Source organism: Ornithodoros turicata, chromosome 3 (genome assembly GCF_037126465.1).
Source record: "Ornithodoros turicata isolate Travis chromosome 3, ASM3712646v1, whole genome shotgun sequence".
Taxonomy (NCBI): domain Eukaryota; kingdom Metazoa; phylum Arthropoda; class Arachnida; order Ixodida; family Argasidae; genus Ornithodoros; species Ornithodoros turicata.
In genome coordinates, this window is record NC_088203.1 from 56,721,002 (window position 1) to 56,734,610 (window position 13,609).

At 47.7% G+C, this 13,609-nt stretch overlaps 1 protein-coding gene and 6 non-coding genes across 7 annotated transcripts in view; 6 read left to right on the forward strand and 1 right to left on the reverse strand.

Annotated features, from left to right (window-relative positions):
* Positions 1–5,506, reverse strand: part of LOC135387124 (neprilysin-3-like) — a 40,251-nt gene extending 34,745 nt beyond the window's left edge. The window contains exon 1 of the mRNA XM_064616501.1: positions 5,421–5,506. Within this exon, the coding sequence (XP_064472571.1) occupies positions 5,421–5,456 (36 nt within the window). The 5' untranslated portion in view covers positions 5,457–5,506. The remainder of the gene's footprint in view (positions 1–5,420) is intronic.
* A 2,105-nt stretch (positions 5,507–7,611) lies between these two features.
* On the forward strand, positions 7,612–7,686 carry Trnat-agu (transfer RNA threonine (anticodon AGU)). The gene has a single exon. It is a non-coding gene; the product is annotated as a tRNA-Thr (tRNA).
* Positions 7,687–8,643: 957 nt separating this feature from the next.
* On the forward strand, positions 8,644–8,717 carry Trnat-agu (transfer RNA threonine (anticodon AGU)). Its single transcript has one exon. It is a non-coding gene; the product is annotated as a tRNA-Thr (tRNA).
* Positions 8,718–9,023: 306 nt separating this feature from the next.
* Trnat-agu (transfer RNA threonine (anticodon AGU)) lies at positions 9,024–9,097 on the forward strand. Its single transcript has one exon. It is a non-coding gene; the product is annotated as a tRNA-Thr (tRNA).
* A 306-nt stretch (positions 9,098–9,403) lies between these two features.
* Trnat-agu (transfer RNA threonine (anticodon AGU)) lies at positions 9,404–9,477 on the forward strand. Its single transcript has one exon. It is a non-coding gene; the product is annotated as a tRNA-Thr (tRNA).
* Positions 9,478–9,783: 306 nt separating this feature from the next.
* Trnat-agu (transfer RNA threonine (anticodon AGU)) lies at positions 9,784–9,857 on the forward strand. The gene has a single exon. It is a non-coding gene; the product is annotated as a tRNA-Thr (tRNA).
* A 117-nt stretch (positions 9,858–9,974) lies between these two features.
* Positions 9,975–10,048, forward strand: Trnat-agu (transfer RNA threonine (anticodon AGU)). Its single transcript has one exon. It is a non-coding gene; the product is annotated as a tRNA-Thr (tRNA).
* The last annotated feature ends 3,561 nt before the right edge of the window (positions 10,049–13,609 follow it).

Consider the following 13,609-nt stretch of genomic DNA (forward strand, 5'->3'; position numbering starts at 1 on the left):
CTTCCCCCGAAACTCCCGAGTACAGGGAGCATCGGAGGGATCACCTTGCGTTTTTCGGCTGTCCGCGCTGTGAACTTTCCCCTGTTAGGTGTCTCTGACACTTGGCCCAGGGTTGTGGTTTTTGGTCTTGTCCGGTCTGCTTCGCTTTTTACTTATTTTACTAATTGTTTTTCCAAACCCCTCGGCTTGATAAGTGTCCTTGATTGTGTTTTTGCTTTTCTATTCCCCTTTCTCCCTCCCTTTCTACTGGTATATATACGTAATATTGTATGGCTACCCTTTAGCCTGATGAAGTGTAGGCTCTGCACGAAAGCCTTGTTGATGTTAATTGTAGTAAAGTGTTTCTAACCGTTTTACCTTCTCTCAGTGTACTCACAGTTAATAGGACTTTTACGTTGCTTTTTTACTTTGTACTGTGTTGCACTCTGGCACTTGTTCTATGTGGCCCTCGTCGATGTCATTGGCGTCCTCTACGTAACCGTTCAACCCAGTCTCGCCAACGGTGACGCTGTAATACTCGCACAGAGTACTCTGAGTGAGAAACGTTAACCACAGTATGAGTTCATCCTTCTTAACCGCACCGGCGAGGTAAGTGGACTCTGCGATGAGGCGACTCTTCAAGTGCACGTTCAGTGCGTAATCATGGACAATGTTGCGGGGCAACGACGTGGCCATGGTGTCAACGTCGACGGAGACATTCACTACCGTTCCCTTAATGCCATATTGACCTCAGCCATACATCAGTCTTCTAACCTGCATAAACGGGATGCGCGGTGCAATCAACGTTTCACTTACTAGGTATAGCGGTGGCAAGTCCCGTAGCTTGGTAGTAGTATCTGTTCGAGGTAGGTAGGTGAGGAACATGGCTTTTGCGCACCAACGTGCTCCACAGTACAAACATCGAATGGTCGGCATGAGCTAAGGCATACAGTAAAGTGTAATGACATAATGCCACGCTGCGGGTAATACATTCAGGTCGTTGCGGAACCAGAAGCGATCACACACCGAGCAACTGTAACCAAATGGATTGTCCCGAAACTCCTCCTCAGAAGCATTTGCGGCTCCTTCGGCATTAGCTTGCCTCCGAAGCCTGGTTGGGCGCTGGTTGGGCTCTCATCATAGGGTCTTGACGTTAAAGTATCTTTGCCTCGGCTTCGTCGGCACGAACGCCGGGGTTCTGACGAGCACGCTGCTTCCTTTCCCGATCCCGGGCAGGGCGCATCTCTTCTGGGGCAGCCTGTTGCGAAGGTGATTACACGACTTTGGGTGTCCCATCATGACTAGACACGCTCTCTACCTCGCTCCAAATGCGGTCTCTCCGTTCTCGGTTCTTCATCGTTCAGGCCACCAAACGTAGAACAGGTGGTGTTCCCCCACACGAGTCCTGGTCGTCTATCATGGACTGTCGCAGCGGACAGAACCTGGTAGCACACCATGTTGCCGAAACCTTGCCCCGATGTTTTCGTTAAACGTCGCCTAAACGTCTCTAATGTCCTCTTCTGACCACATTCTGGCAACGCTGCTAGAAAACGTCTTGCAACGTTGCTGCTATGTTCCACCTGTTCCTTTTCATCATGGAAGTAATGTTATTGCAGCATTGTCATGAGCCGCTTTTCGGTTGGTACGTATTTGTTGATATTTTTTTATGGCATCGCCCGCAAGCCTGGCCAATGATATTACAAAACATGCATTAACATGTCGTCCCAAGCGAGATGTGCTTCAGCGTGGTACTCGAAAGCTGCGTGCGTGATAACCATGACATTTGTGTGTGCCTGACGCATGTGGACGAGGTGATTGTTGACAGCGTGTGCCTTCCTGTTGAACTCGTATAGCCATGAGTCCTGGTGTGTGTGTGCTCGGTATTTGTTTTGTCGTCGGGGAAGTATCGCTTTCGGCACTGTCTCAGCGCCTGGTCTGTTGTTTGTGATGGAGGAAATTAACGCTTCGAATTCCTGGATGACGTGTTGTGCTGTCGACCGTGCGATGTCCTTGGTTCCTACGTGGAGTATGAAGTGTGTGATGTTCGGTGGGGCGGCGGTTACGTGTGTCATGATGTCTCGTATTCTTGCGCCGCTTGAAAAATGTATGTGAGGTCCCTGCTGTCCGTGTGGGATGTGTTCGTGTATGTACTTGTAACTGTAACTGTACTTTCACTTCTGTCGAGCATGAAACAACGTTTGTGAAAAATAAGAAATACTGAAATACTCACCAGAATCATGACCCACACAATTAGGAGAAGTCATCTTGTGACAGTTGAAAAATGCCCCACGCAGTCGCACAGTATAGTCAGCACCGGCATGGCTATCAGTCACGTGCTCAGCTGTGTTCATCGTTTTCATTTTGGAGGCGGTTGGCCATGCTGACAGTCATCCCAATGGTACGCTGTCTTGAATGTTTCGGTTTCTATATTCGGAACTCTCGATGCTGCCGAATTGTTGGCAGACAACTTATTTTTTTAACAGTTGATTTAGAAAACCTGTCGTTGCAATCCATTCCTACTTTCTCGAACGGGTGCCTCAGTATGTATGCCATATATCATGACCCAAATAACATACCTTTTTTTGCATGCGGAATGAATAATATTCGGTGGCACTCATCGACAGGAAAGTATGACAGTCGCCCGCGACCACTGTCACACAGCCGCTACGTTCTGCAAGCTATGTTGCTGGAAAGCGAGTAAACAACGCTCAAGTACCGTGGGTGCCGCGACGTTCTTCGAATGTTGCACTGCCATGTTGCGTGAACATCATATCAAGTAACGTTGGTCCACTTCTGATAATATTGCAGGAATGTTGATCAATGTTGCTGAACATCGAGGTCACAATATGTGCTACTAAGGGATGTTCGTGGTGTCACGCTAGTGCGGTGCCGGTAAACTGATTGGCTGGCACGTCGTCATCGTCGTCGATGGCAGGAGCAGATAGGCCGCCACAGGCCTTTCACTCTGATGCTACCCATGTTATCTTTTCGCGTCTATCTTACGAGTATTGGTTAAATCACTTTGCGTTGCAACAAGAGTTACGAAACGCGTGCTTTCTGCAGACGAACACGAGATCTCGGCTGCGTCTGCCCTTAACAGCTGACGCTGTAAAAGCAAACCAGGTCAAGAGGAAAGGGAAGAACCATGCATCACAGTGAGGGCAGTTGGAGGCCCCTGGATGCAAGGTCCTCCCTTGATAGAAGAACCGAGGCACTTCTCTTCCATCTCACACATCCTCAAAGCTACGAAAAGTTCACACCCGTGTACATAGTTGTCAGACGATAAAAGGTGCCTGAATGTGCACTTCACACGCACAACCTGTATCCTGACTCCAGCAGCACCGAGCTGCCTAGGGAACTAGTGTGCCCAGGGGGGCTTTAGCACACTGCGCGATCTAACCGATTAGCGCAACGTTGCAGGACATCGGAAACTCATGCACAGCGTGTGTTGCACATTCTCAGAATTTCTTCGGATGGTTTATGTGCCAACGGACTATAGCCGACTCAACTTTTTTTCTTAGTCGGGCGCGCCAGTTTTCACACGCTTTGAAAGACCTCCATGTCATCAAATCTCGTACCAACCTTCTTTAGCCTTTGACTAAGGCCATGAACGTAAGGTAAAAAAATAGGACGGCATATCTGCTGTCGCTTGAGAGGGTTCATACGGGGGATGTAAGCACGCGTTTGTCGCAAACCCAAAGGGAGTTTGAAGCTCGACTTGTTGGTATGTTTCCATAACCTCAGTGGTAGTAGCGCACACAGAAGAACAAGGGCCCAAAACACAAATCAGACGAACCACAAGCGATTACGTTCAACAAGACCTAGTTGGGAGCTTAAAAGGAGAGGGTCAACGAAATAAAATCACTTGTTGAACACTCTTCTTCTGTGTGCGCTTCCATCACCGAGGTTATAGTCGCTAACCGACTTCACTAGAGCAATCCAGTGAAGCGCGGGACACTCGCGAGAGCTCCGCGCAAGCGGCAAGTGTGTCGCCACTGTATTATCGATTTGGGGGCGCACTTCGCAAGACTTCATCACCAAAACAAAACTCAACCTTGTATATGTATTTATTCTGCAAAAACTTAAGAAAGTGTGATGCTATGTATCCTTGAATAAACTAGTTTTCGCTTTAGAAACTGTCACGTGGTCACATTTAACCAGCACAAGAACTTTGCGCGCGTGCTTTTGAGCCTTTGGGTTGGTGCAGTAGAAGCGAGTACGTGAGTGCGCGCTTTTGTATCTACCTGTAGTTTTGAAAGCAATGAATTCTAGAAAAAATCGAGATTGGTGCGATGAGCTATGATGAACGGGCTTGGGTGGGATCGTGAACTGTTGTGCCATTTTGTAATATAAAGATATGACAGGCACCAGCTTCTGAAACGCCAAGCAAGAAAGCACTGGCAAGAATACTCATATTATTGTCGAGTTAGCTACATGAGCAAAAACTAATAACGGCATTCGGAAGCGACAGGGCCCGTGTGAACTCTCATCCATGTCAAAAGCAAGCCGCGAACAAAAATTGCCTGCAGCGTGCATATCAGTTGTTTTTTGTCCATCGTAGGACTGCATAGTCATAGAGTATCGGGGAAATGGACGGGGAACTAATTATAGGACCGATTATTTTGAAACTGATCGATCCTATAACGCTGCACCTCGGTGGACCTGGCATGTCCACCGAGGTACAGCGCATTGAAAGTTATTTCCCGGAAGCGTGTGTTCAGCGCACATACGGAAGGCCGCAGTGCAACGCTAGGAGACCAGCGACAAACATAGAAATCTCGATGATACTGGAAGCTGGTGGAAGCTGGGGAATGGTTGACTATATCATTATGCTTTTTGCCACAGCTGTGCAGTGATTTCCAGAAAGTATTGACATCGCATTTGTACATGTATGAACAAGCTTAATGAATACAGAGTTTCAATTCCAATATATGTGTGACTTCCTGACATCCACCTCGCAGACCGGTTGAGTAACGAACGATAGGCACTGAACCGCAGCGCGCTCCGCCATGGTGGATAAGCATGAAATACAGCGCTTTCGAACGAATACGATACCCTCATCCCTATCCAAAACCATAGCGAATGCGCATGCGTAGAATTTGTCTTGCAGACACTATGGTCCTGTTTGTCGCTGCAGCCGCCCGGAAAACACCACCATTGCGATGAGAACATCCTAGCTTTGAAGCTCCTCAGGCACGGAGCTTGTTCAGCCATTGGTCCTACGTTTTCGTTCGCGCATGAGTTGACTCACAATGCCCTGCACGTCTTTGACACATAATCAACTGAATCCTCAAATAGAATGGCAGCGATGAGCATGGTGCCCAGTAGGAGAACAGTCTAGGCTCCAAAAGTGGGCAGCTTCCAACATGAGGCTATTGCTTTGATTTATGATAACACAGGATACTCGCTGAAGAAACGCCAAGTGTTGTAGCTGTACTTACACCCCTATGCCGAGTATGTCGGGTATTGGCGACCATCCTAACAGTACATCTCGTGTAGCACAACTCCTCCAATGTACATCGGAACGACTTGCAAGAGTTGATCACTTCTTTCTCATCAGCGACAGCGATGGTCATGACGACCTTTGCACTCATGCCGCGGTACGGAAATATTCAGGTTAATACAGTCCTGTCTCACTTATCCACAGTTCACATATCCGGAGAACTCGTTATCCGGACTACATTATCGGGAACGAACCTGCTACCATTGCATTTTGTCTCAGTTATCCGTAATTTGTTATCCGTGTCCGGACATAGGTCCGGACGTATGGGGATCGACCTTCCAGCGCCTAGGTCATTCTTATTGGCTTATATGGAAAAGTGTCAACGTCCTCTCTCCCTGGCATGTGCTGTGTTCGCATTATTCCGGAAAAGGGTCACATCTCACATATCGAGGTATGACGTGTTAAAGGTTGATGCGAATTGTGGGTCAACAGCCCAGGGTGAAGAAAGGGTCCGTACAGCCTTTTACGGCCGGGGTGCATGGCCGCTTTTTTAGAGTGTGGAGGGGATTATGTGAATCATAGAAATCATAAGGTGATAGTCTAGAAGAAAAGCTAGGGGAGCGCGAACGAGGGAGAGCAATGCAGGTGAACGGAAGCGCTTTCCCCCTCAACGGCAACGTGAGGCGGCGGCCATATTGCAGCGGCTGTAGCCGGGAGAGCTCTCATGAAGTGTGTCGGATAGTGCTTTAGAAGCGCAATATCCAAGCCAATCCGTGAACGGCAATATGCTGATCAGGTACGTGATTCACTTCTTCTGCAAAGTGTATTTGTAGGAATCCTAGGCTTCATTAAAATGCCACTTTCATATACATACGCTTTGGTAACGCAGTTTCCGCTGCAATTTATCAGTGCACAGAAGCAAACATGCTACATCGCACGACGCGGGCTTTACGTCCAGAAGGTATTTATCCGCCAAGTGTGACCCTTATTTCAGCATATTATCCGAGTTTCTCTTTCCCAGGAAAAAAAAGGGGAAGGGCGCTAAGCTCCACTACAGCGGGGCCATTCTTTTTCCTGCTGTGTGGCTTACCGCACCGGCCTTTGAGAAGCGGGTACAAGTGGGCATGTAATGACTCAGCATGCTATTCTCGGTATTGGTCACGTCCTTGCAGTTCGGACTGTCCCGTCGATTCCCTCGGTTCCTGTGTGCGTGTTTGTTTCGAACATCTGGAAGCGTCTAAAGATATGTTTGGCGCAGGGACGAGCGGCGATGATGAGCTGAGCAACTGAAAATTCGGCACCCGCCAAAATAATGATGATAATAAATACTAGTGAAATAAGCACAACATCCCCATTGTCTTGCGGCCTCCCAAATAGAACAAACGCGTTTCTTTATTTGTTTATTTATTTATGCTGTTGTATGAGCCGTTCCAGTTGCGCTGGTTGTGTACTATGTGTTCTGCGTCTGCAGTTGATAAGCGAAGCTCTATGTTCTTAGTGTAATTTTGTTGTAATGGGCTCCGTGTACAGTATCGTTATAGCCCTATTTATTAAAGTCAGTTACCTGGCTATCTGAAGCCCAATCCATTCTCTTTCCCATAATATGCAGGTGCAAGTTCTCCAGGAAGCGCTTTTCTTTTGGGATGAGCTCAGCGTTAATTTAAAAAGGTACATTCGGTTGAACCCTTATACGATGAGGTTTTTACCAAATGAGGGAACAGAAAACACCCGTGATGATATTGTGTATGTCATTTCCATGTTTTGTATATGGAAGGTGAGATTACTAGACAGGAATGATGAGCCACTTAGCCCTCCAATGTGCCTTTTTAAACAGGAAATCAGTGAAATGTATGCGATTGCCCAACATAGGGGCCTTGTGCCCAAGTGGTTAAGTCCATGTGTGCAAAGGTTGCTCCCGAGCCGGGAGACCTCTCTTCTAGTGTAATCTAGCTCGTCGTCTAGCATAATATCATGTTTGCATATATCTCATAGCCATAATAAAAGAAATGCTGAAAAAAATAGGTGGGTAAAGCGCCTGTCTAGTAAACAGGAGATCGAGGGTTCGACTTCCTCCGGTGCCTACCTGTCCCATCTTTTGTGTTATTGTCAGGTACATTCTCTTCTCTACGCACCGCGTGGCCTCGTTTTTAGCTCCGCGACATCGCATTGCAATTAGCTTTTTCGCAAAAAGGCGCCGTGGCTTAGGTGGTTAAAGCGCCTGTCTAGTAAACAGGAGATCGAGGGTTCGACTCCCTCCGTGCCTGCCTGTCTCATCTTTTGTGTGATTGTGTTACTGTCTGGTAGATTCTCTTGTCTACACCCTGGTTGGGATCGTTTTTAGCTCCGCGACATCGCAGTGCAGTTTGCTTTCCACAGAAAGGTGCCGTGGCTTAGGAGTCACGTCGACTCAATACCTCACAATACCTCACAGCTCTGAAAAATAAAGGTGGAAAAGAAAAAGTGCCGTGGCTTAGGAGGTTAAAGCTCCTGTCTAGTTAACTGGAGATCAAGGGTTCAACTCCCTCCCGTGCCTACCTGTCCCATCTTTCGTGTCGTTGTGTTATTGTCAAGTAGATTATCTTGTCTACGCACGACGTGGCCTGGTTTTTAGCTCCGCGACATCGCATTGCAATTTGCTTTTTAACAAAAAGGCGCCGTGTCTTAGGTGGTTAAAGCGCTCGTCTAGTAAACAGGAGATCCAGGGTTCGGCTCCCTCTGGTGTCTACCTGTCCCATCTTTCGTGTGATTGTGTTATTGTCAGGTAGATTCTCTTGTCTACGCACGACGTGGCCTGGTTTTTAGCTCCGCGACATCGCATTGCAATTTGCTTTTTAACAAAAAGGCGCCGTGTCTTAGGTGGTTAAAGCGCTCGTCTAGTAAACAGGAGATCGAGGGTTCGGCTCCCTCTGGTGTCTACCTGTCCCATCTTTCGTGTGATTGTGTTATTGTCAGGTAGATTCTCTTGTCTACGCACGGCGTGGCATCCTTTTTAGCTCCGCGACATCGCAGTGCAGTTTGCTTTCCACAGGAAGGCCCCGTGGCTTAGGTTGTGAAAGCTCCTGTCTAGTAAACAGGAGATCGAGGGTTCGACTCCCTCTGGTGTCTGCCTGTCCCATCTTTCGTGCGATTGTGTTATTGTCAGGTAGATTATCTTGTCTATGCACTGGGTGGCCTCGTTTTTAGCTCCGCGACATCGCATTGCAATTTGCTTACCACAGAAAGGCGCCGTGGCTTAGGTGGTTAAAGCACTTGTCTAGTAAACAGGAGATCGAGGGTTCGACACCCTCTGGTGTCTACCTGTCCCATCTTTCGTGTGATTGTGTTATTGTCAGGTAGATTCTCTTGTCTACGCACGGCGTGGCATCCTTTTTAGCTCCGCGACATCGCAGTGCAGTTTGCTTTCCACAGGAAGGCCCCGTGGCTTAGGTTGTGAAAGCTCCTGTCTAGTAAACAGGAGATCGAGGGTTCGACTCCCTCTGGTGTCTACCTGTCCCATCTTTCGTGCGATTGTGTTATTGTCAGGTAGATTATCTTGTCTATGCACTGGGTGGCCTCGTTTTTAGCTCCGCGACATCGCATTGCAATTTGCTTACCACAGAAAGGCGCCGTGGCTTAGGTGGTTAAAGCACTTGTCTAGTAAACAGGAGATCGAGGGTTCGACACCCTCTGGTGTCTACCTGTCCCATCTTTCGTGTGATTGTGTTATTGTCAGGTAGATTCTCTTGTCTACGCACGGCGTGGCATCCTTTTTAGCTCCGCGACATCGCAGTGCAGTTTGCTTTCCACAGGAAGGCCCCGTGGCTTAGGTTGTGAAAGCTCCTGTCTAGTAAACAGGAGATCGAGGGTTCGACTCCCTCTGGTGTCTACCTGTCCCATCTTTCGTGCGATTGTGTTATTGTCAGGTAGATTATCTTGTCTATGCACTGGGTGGCCTCGTTTTTAGCTCCGCGACATCGCATTGCAATTTGCTTACCACAGAAAGGCGCCGTGGCTTAGGTGGTTAAAGCACTTGTCTAGTAAACAGGAGATCGAGGGTTCGACACCCTCTGGTGTCTACCTGTCCCATCTTTCGTGTGATTGTGTTATTGTCAGGTAGATTCTCTTGTCTACGCACGGCGTGGCATCCTTTTTAGCTCCGCGACATCGCAGTGCAGTTTGCTTTCCACAGGAAGGCCCCGTGGCTTAGGTTGTGAAAGCTCCTGTCTAGTAAACAGGAGATCGAGGGTTCGACTCCCTCTGGTGTCTACCTGTCCCATCTTTCGTGTGATTGTGTTATTGTCAGGTAGATTATCTTGTCTATGCACTGGGTGGCCTCGTTTTTAGCTCCGCGACATCGCATTGCAATTTGCTTACCACAGAAAGGCGCCGTGGCTTAGGTGGTTAAAGCACTTGTCTAGTAAACAGGAGATCGAGGGTTCGACTCCCTCTGGTGTCTACCTGTCCCATCTTTCGTGTGATTGTGTTATTGTCAGGTAGATTCTCTTGTCTACGCACGGCGTGGCCTCGTTTTTAGCTCCGCGACATCGCATTGCAATTTGCTTTTTCACAAAAAGGCGCCGTGGCTTAGGTGGTTAAAGCGCCTGTCTAGTAAACAGGAGATCGAGGGTTCGACTCCCTCCGGTGCCTACCTGTCCTGTCGTTGGTGTGATTGTTTTATAGTCAGGTAGATTCTCTTGTCTGCACACTGGTTGGCATCCTTTTTAGCTCCGCGACATCGCAGTGCAGTTTGCTTTCCACAGGAAGGCGCCGTGGCTTAGGTTGTGAAAGCTCCTGTCTAGTAAACAGGAGATCGAGGGTTCGACTCCCTCTGGTGTCTACCTGTCCCATCTTTCGTGTGATTGTGTTATTGTCAGGTAGATTCTCTTGTCTACGCACGGCGTGGCCTCGTTTTTAGCTCCGCGACATCGCATTACAATTTGCTTTCCCCAGAAAGGCGCTATGGCTTAGGTAAATTATTACTCTCTGTGTGGGACGTGTTTAACCTGTGCGTTGTGTACCATGTATTTTTTTCTATCCTGTGTATGTATGTAAATTTTTACTCTCTGTATGTGACCTGTGTAACCTGTGTGTTGTGTACCATGTATTTTTTTGTATCCTGTGTATTTGGATGCTACGGTGTGCATCATTCATTCATCATACATCACTCATTAACACTGTACAGTCATAGCTTATTTTAATGTTTGTAAATAAACGTTATTACCGGGTGAAAAAAAAAAAAAAAAAAAGCGCTATGGCTTAGGTGGTTAAAGCGCCTGTCTAGTAAACAGGAGATCGAGGGTTCGACTCCATCCGGTGCCTACCTGTCCTATCTTTTGTGTGATTGTTTTATAGTCAGGTAGATTCTCTTGTCTACACCCTGGTTGGCATCCTTTTTAGCTCCGCGACATCGCAGTGCAGTTTGCTTTCCCCAGAAAGGCGCCGTGGCTTAGGTCGTATTGTGTATGGTATTGTGAGTTATTGAGTCGTACGTGACTCAGAGTAGTAAGCTCTGAAAAATAAAGGTAGAAAAAAAAAGGCCGTGGCATAGGTGGTTAAATCGCCTGTCTAGTAAACAAGAGATCGAGGGTTCGACTCCCTCCGGTGCCTACCTGTCCCATCTTTTGTGTTTTTGTCAGGTAGATTCTCTTCTCTACGCACCGCGTGGCCTCGTTTTTAGCTCCGCGACATCGCATTGCAATTAGCTTTTTCACAAAAAGGCGCCGTGGCTTAGGTGGCTAAAGCGCCATTCAGCGAGGAGCTAAGCAGTATTCTGCAACTGGTTTTTGAAGATATTGCAAGAAGGGGATTGTTGCCACCCAGCATGAGACAGGCACTCACCGTCCTCATGCCGAAAAAGAAGAGAACCAACGAATATCCCTGTGTTACGGACTACAGGCCCATCAGCCTAATGTGCACAGATTATAAAATCCTTGCGAAGATCCTAGCCACGAGGTTGGAAACTGGACTGCAGATGGTAATTGGCATTCATCAACCATATGGTATACACGGCAGGTCGATTTCAAGGAATCTACATGTTATGAGAACTGTGTGTGAACTTGCTGAGGTCTCTTCTCAAGCCCTTGCTGTGCTGCAGACGGATCTTTCCCAGGCATTTGACAGAGTGTGCCACAGTTTCCTGTTCGCTGTAGTGGACAAATCTAAAGCAGGGGACTTCCTCGTCAAGTAGATTAAAATCTGCTATAACCAAGTTACTGCAAGACTTCTGGTGAACGGTCAGATCGGCAAAAGTATTCCAATACACTCATCCGTTAGACAGGGCTGCCCCGTGTCCCCGATACTTTTTGCTCTGTATCTGGAACCGATGTGCAAGAAGTTGGTGGAAAACCGTAACATCAGAGGCCTCCAGTTAGGCACGGAACACGTCAATCACCTAGCGTATGCGGATGACGAAAGATGAAAGTCACTGAAAAGGTTAGCCAGCTGTAGGGATCGAACCCACATTTTCTGGATTACCCGTCCAGGGCTCTACCAATTGAGCTAAGCTAACACGCCTCCCCAGCGACTTTCGGGGTGCGTCATCTGAAGGGACGACAGACCAGCCACTCACTCTCACTAACCTTCCTTTCACTCTTACATTTTTGCTCACTCATACACACATTCATACGACAGAAATCGACGCAAGCGGCACCTGTTGAACAAGAGAGAAACTGATGGATGGAAACATCAGTTTCTCTCTTGATATGCGGATGACGTAACCATCATCTGTTCTTCCAAGCTCCAAGTCTGTGAAGCCATCGCCATCATCAAGGAGTTCACGAGAGTATCGGGTGCAGCACTCAACTTGAACAAGTCATCAGGAGCCTGGGTAGGAAGCTGGAGACATGTACCGGAGAAGTTTATGCAAATAACGTGGACGACAACGGTGGGAAAGTATTTGGGAATCCACTTCAATGAAGACAGGGACGATATGTGGGCAAAGAAATTGAGTCTGGTATCGGCAAAACTGCTCGCATGGCACGGCAGATATCTGTCGCCCCTTCAGTAAAGCTTACGTATGTAATTCCGTCTTGTACACGGCACTTTTTTATGCAGCACAGTGCATCAGCATCGACAAGGGTGCCATGAACAGGTTTCACAGGAAATGCGCTATATTCATTTGGAAATCCCCAATGGAGAAGATGAGGCGGTCAAACTTGTTCGTAAGCCTGAAGAAAGGAGGCATCGGATTGGTCAACGTTATCATCAAACTACAAGTACACAGATTTATGTATTTCCGAGATCAGAAGGACCCGCTGCTAAGGTCTGCACTTCAGTTGGTCGGCAACCCTTATCTCAGCAGATGGACAGTCACAGGAAACTGTAGCTACCGTCGTTCCGCCGTCCTTTCCTTCTACAAAGAGGTAGCAGATGGTGTAGGTTTCTTTGAAGAACGGTTTTCGTGGGACTACCTCGCAACGGTAAAGAAGAAGACTCTGTACTGGGATACAGTATCTGCAATAGTACCGACTCCTCTGTACAGATAATGTAATCCTCCGAAAGGGGCAGAAGGCGTATTAAGAAAGGTCCGGAAAATGTTAATTCCCATTGGTTCGAAGGACTTCTTTTTTCTGTTCCACTGGGAAGTTTTACCAGTAAAAGCATGGCTAGAAAGAAAGGGCTTCTTAATACCTTGGGCACCAAATTGCACAGCATGTCCGCAAGAAGAGCAAACACTATTGCACGTCTTCCTGCACTGCAAGAGGGCAATCGAGTTTTGGGACATCTTCAAGGGCTTCATAGACCAAGCCTTGAAGCTTCGGTGGCAGAACCTTAAGTATCTCCGAGTTGCAAGCAAGCAGGAGGAACATATAGTCTCGTGCCTGGTAGTTCTCGGCCTTCATTCTCTATGGCCTTTCAGAACGGACGAAGTAGAGTGCCGGGAAAAACCAACGCCACCCTTAGTCAAGTTCAAACAGAAGTTGAAGTGGATGCTAAGTGTGATGCCAAAAGAGGAACTGGACGGACAGTGGCAGGGGATACGAAATAAGCTTGAGAGGGGGGACCTGGACTTGAGGACAGCACTGTATGGAAAAGGGGGGCTCTGCTGAACGGCATCTTCGGCTGACAGAAGACATGCCAGCTTTTTTACTGAGTGTTACTTTTAAACTATATGAATAAAATCGAAAAAATAGGTGGTTAAAGCGCCTGTCTAGTAAACAGGAGATCGAGGGTTCGACTCCCTCCGGTGCCTACCTGTCCCATCTTTTG